General features: G+C 46.8%; 1 protein-coding gene across 4 annotated transcripts in view; it reads right to left on the reverse strand.

The window, feature by feature from the left end:
• EYA3 (EYA transcriptional coactivator and phosphatase 3) overlaps nucleotides 1-2,634 on the reverse strand; it is a 40,935-nt gene that overhangs the window by 10,245 nt on the left and 28,056 nt on the right. For all 4 annotated transcript variants that reach the window (XM_008631599.2, XM_017731569.1, XM_017731570.1 and 1 more), the window contains one exon: nucleotides 1,139-1,278. In XM_008631599.2, the coding sequence (XP_008629821.1) occupies nucleotides 1,139-1,278 (140 nt within the window). The remainder of the gene's footprint in view (nucleotides 1-1,138; nucleotides 1,279-2,634) is intronic.

A 2,634-nucleotide genomic window follows, 5' to 3' on the forward strand; every position in this document is an offset into this window, starting at 1 on the left:
CAACCCAGCTGGCACTGGGAAGGTTACCCCAGATTGCATTCCTGGTCCCAGAGATCTGTGAGGAAATGAGAGTTGCCAGCAAAATGCTATCGAGATGGTCAGCAGCCCAGAGGAGAGGAGAGGCTAAGGATGGCTTATTTCAGCAAAGAGGAGACTCAGGGATATATAACAGGAGACCACAACTAATTGAAAGGGAACTTCAAAGGAGATAGAGATAAATTCTTCTCAACAGTGGCAGATGGAAAATTGCTGTGGAAGAAGAAGGGGAAATTTGCAGCATGGGCAATTCCAACTGGAGACAGAAAACCTTCTTCCCTGGCTGGATGTGGTAGTGCTGGGACAGATCTCTAGGGACAGGATCTCACTGTCTAGGTACAGGATCTTCAGCTTTAGAGGCTCTTTGTGGCTCAGGCAGACAAAGCCATAGCCCCAGTGCTGGGAACAGCCCTGCTCTGAGCATGGGGCTGTAGTAGAGACACCCGGATGTCTCCTCAATGACACCACTAGGATTCCAAGACCCATTTAAGTGATGCTTTGGGTTTGAAGTGGACTTTGAAAGCCATCCAGTTCCATCCCCTCTGCCATGGGCAGGGACACCTTCCATTAGACCAGGTTGCTCCAATCCCCATCCAACCTAGCCTTGGACACTTCCAGGGAGGGGGCAGCCATTAATTTCCTGGGCAGCCTGTGCCAGGGCCTTCCCACCCTCACAGGGAAGACATTTTTTCCTAATATCAAATCTAAACCTATTCTCTTTCAATTTGAACCCATGGGGACAGAACTTTTAGTAGGGCCTGTAGTGATAGAACAAGGGGGAATGGTTTTAAACCCAAAGAGAGTAAATTTCGACTAGATGTAAAGACACTGGCACATGTTGCCCAGAGAGGTGGTGGATGCCCCATCCCTGAAAACATTCAAGACCAGGTTGGATAGAGCTCTGAGCAACCTGACCTACTTGAACATGTCCCTGTTCATTGCATGGTGGTTGGACTAGATGACCCTGAAAGGTCTCTTCAAACCCAAACCATTCTATAATCCCCTTCCATTTCCATGGAGACAGAATGAAAAAAAGGGAGGAAAATGTTCACCATCACACTATTCTGCAATGCTACCTCTAGAAAAGAGGATCTCTATTTACCTCCAGTTCACTGTCCTGTGAGGAGGAGGTATCTGCTTTCCTCTTCCCTCTGTTCTTTCCAGGGATGTTTTTTCTTGCTTGCTCATCTAACTCTTTACTTGCTGTTGCTCTTGGTAGCAAAGGACTTGTGGATGCATCTCCTAGAAGAAAGAAATCACACAGCTCTCATCCCCCCATGTCTCAAAATAAACACCAATACAGCAATGGCCACAAACCACCTTAGCAAAAGGTAAGACGTTACTTTACTATGTGGATGCAGTAGTAGTTGAACGCTGATTAGAACATAAACCATGATTTCTTTATCCCATCATTTCATAACAGCTGTCTCCTCAATTCAGTCCCCCAGGACTGAGCTATTGCAAGAGCTATTGCCTACAGAGCAAAGCCAGAGCAGAGCACCCTCCATCCTAAAGCCTGGAACCCCTCAGTCATTTCACTACCCTGGAACTACTTTATTACTCAACTGTTTTATTTACTAGACAGTTGAATATAAAAGAATAACAGCAATGATGTTGGCTCTGGAGACACAGCCTTGGTCAAGCAGCATGGCCACGACTAAGGGGGACACAAGATGGAGCCTGTTCTGCTACTGGTAAGAATGCCCTTCCCAGGGAAACAGTACACCACCTCCATAAAAATCACTAATTCTGATGTGCAGAGTATAAGGACCATGATGGGAGATACTCTATGAATCCTTTATTACAGCTCAGGGAGAAGAATTAACATCCCAGACATCTGCCTAGCTAGTTCCAAAATAGAACCAGACCTGTAGCAGGAAGGCAGAGGGTACAGGGGGCTTGGAAGAGCTTTAATTCAGTCTGGGGCCTGAAGATAAGACACTGCAATTCCTATGAAAATCAGTGCAAAATGGCGAACCTGGAGAATTCCTGAGCTAAGAAAATGGCACTGAAAACATCAAAAACTGGGCCATTCCCATGACCTTGAAATAACAGGTCAGTTCCTCAGGTTTGGTTTTCAGCAGCAAATGAGAACTAATTCTCATGAATAAATCTTCTGTTGCTCACCTCAACTAGAGGGCAACTGTTTCCTGAAAGAGGAAAAGTACTTGGAATACCACACTTCTTGATGGACAACATCACCCACATCAATAGCATCCCATCAGGTAAAGTGGAGAGGGGTCACTGAGCCCCAGACTACAGATTTGTATGCTTGGCTCACTGGCAGCGGCCCATCCCTGCTTGCAGGTTGTGTGACTGAGCTGGAGGACTTGGCTGAGCTCAGGTACTCCTGATGGACCTGGGGAAGATGCACAAGGCAAAGTGCTGCAAAGGCAATCAATCAGCACCTCCCCCAGCAGGCTGACACCCAGCCCCTCTCCGAGCAAGACCCACCCTAGAAGCCACACCCCACACACCCACCTCTTCCTCTACTTCAGTTTTTATTGCTGAACATGCTATTATATAGTATGGAAAATCCCTTTAGTCAGGTCATGTCAGCTGTTTCAGCTGCATCCCCTTCAAGGGTCTTGTGTATCT

The sequence above is a fragment of the Corvus brachyrhynchos genome, unplaced genomic scaffold (assembly GCF_000691975.1).
Source record: "Corvus brachyrhynchos isolate BGI_N302 unplaced genomic scaffold, ASM69197v1 scaffold454, whole genome shotgun sequence".
NCBI lineage: Eukaryota > Metazoa > Chordata > Aves > Passeriformes > Corvidae > Corvus > Corvus brachyrhynchos.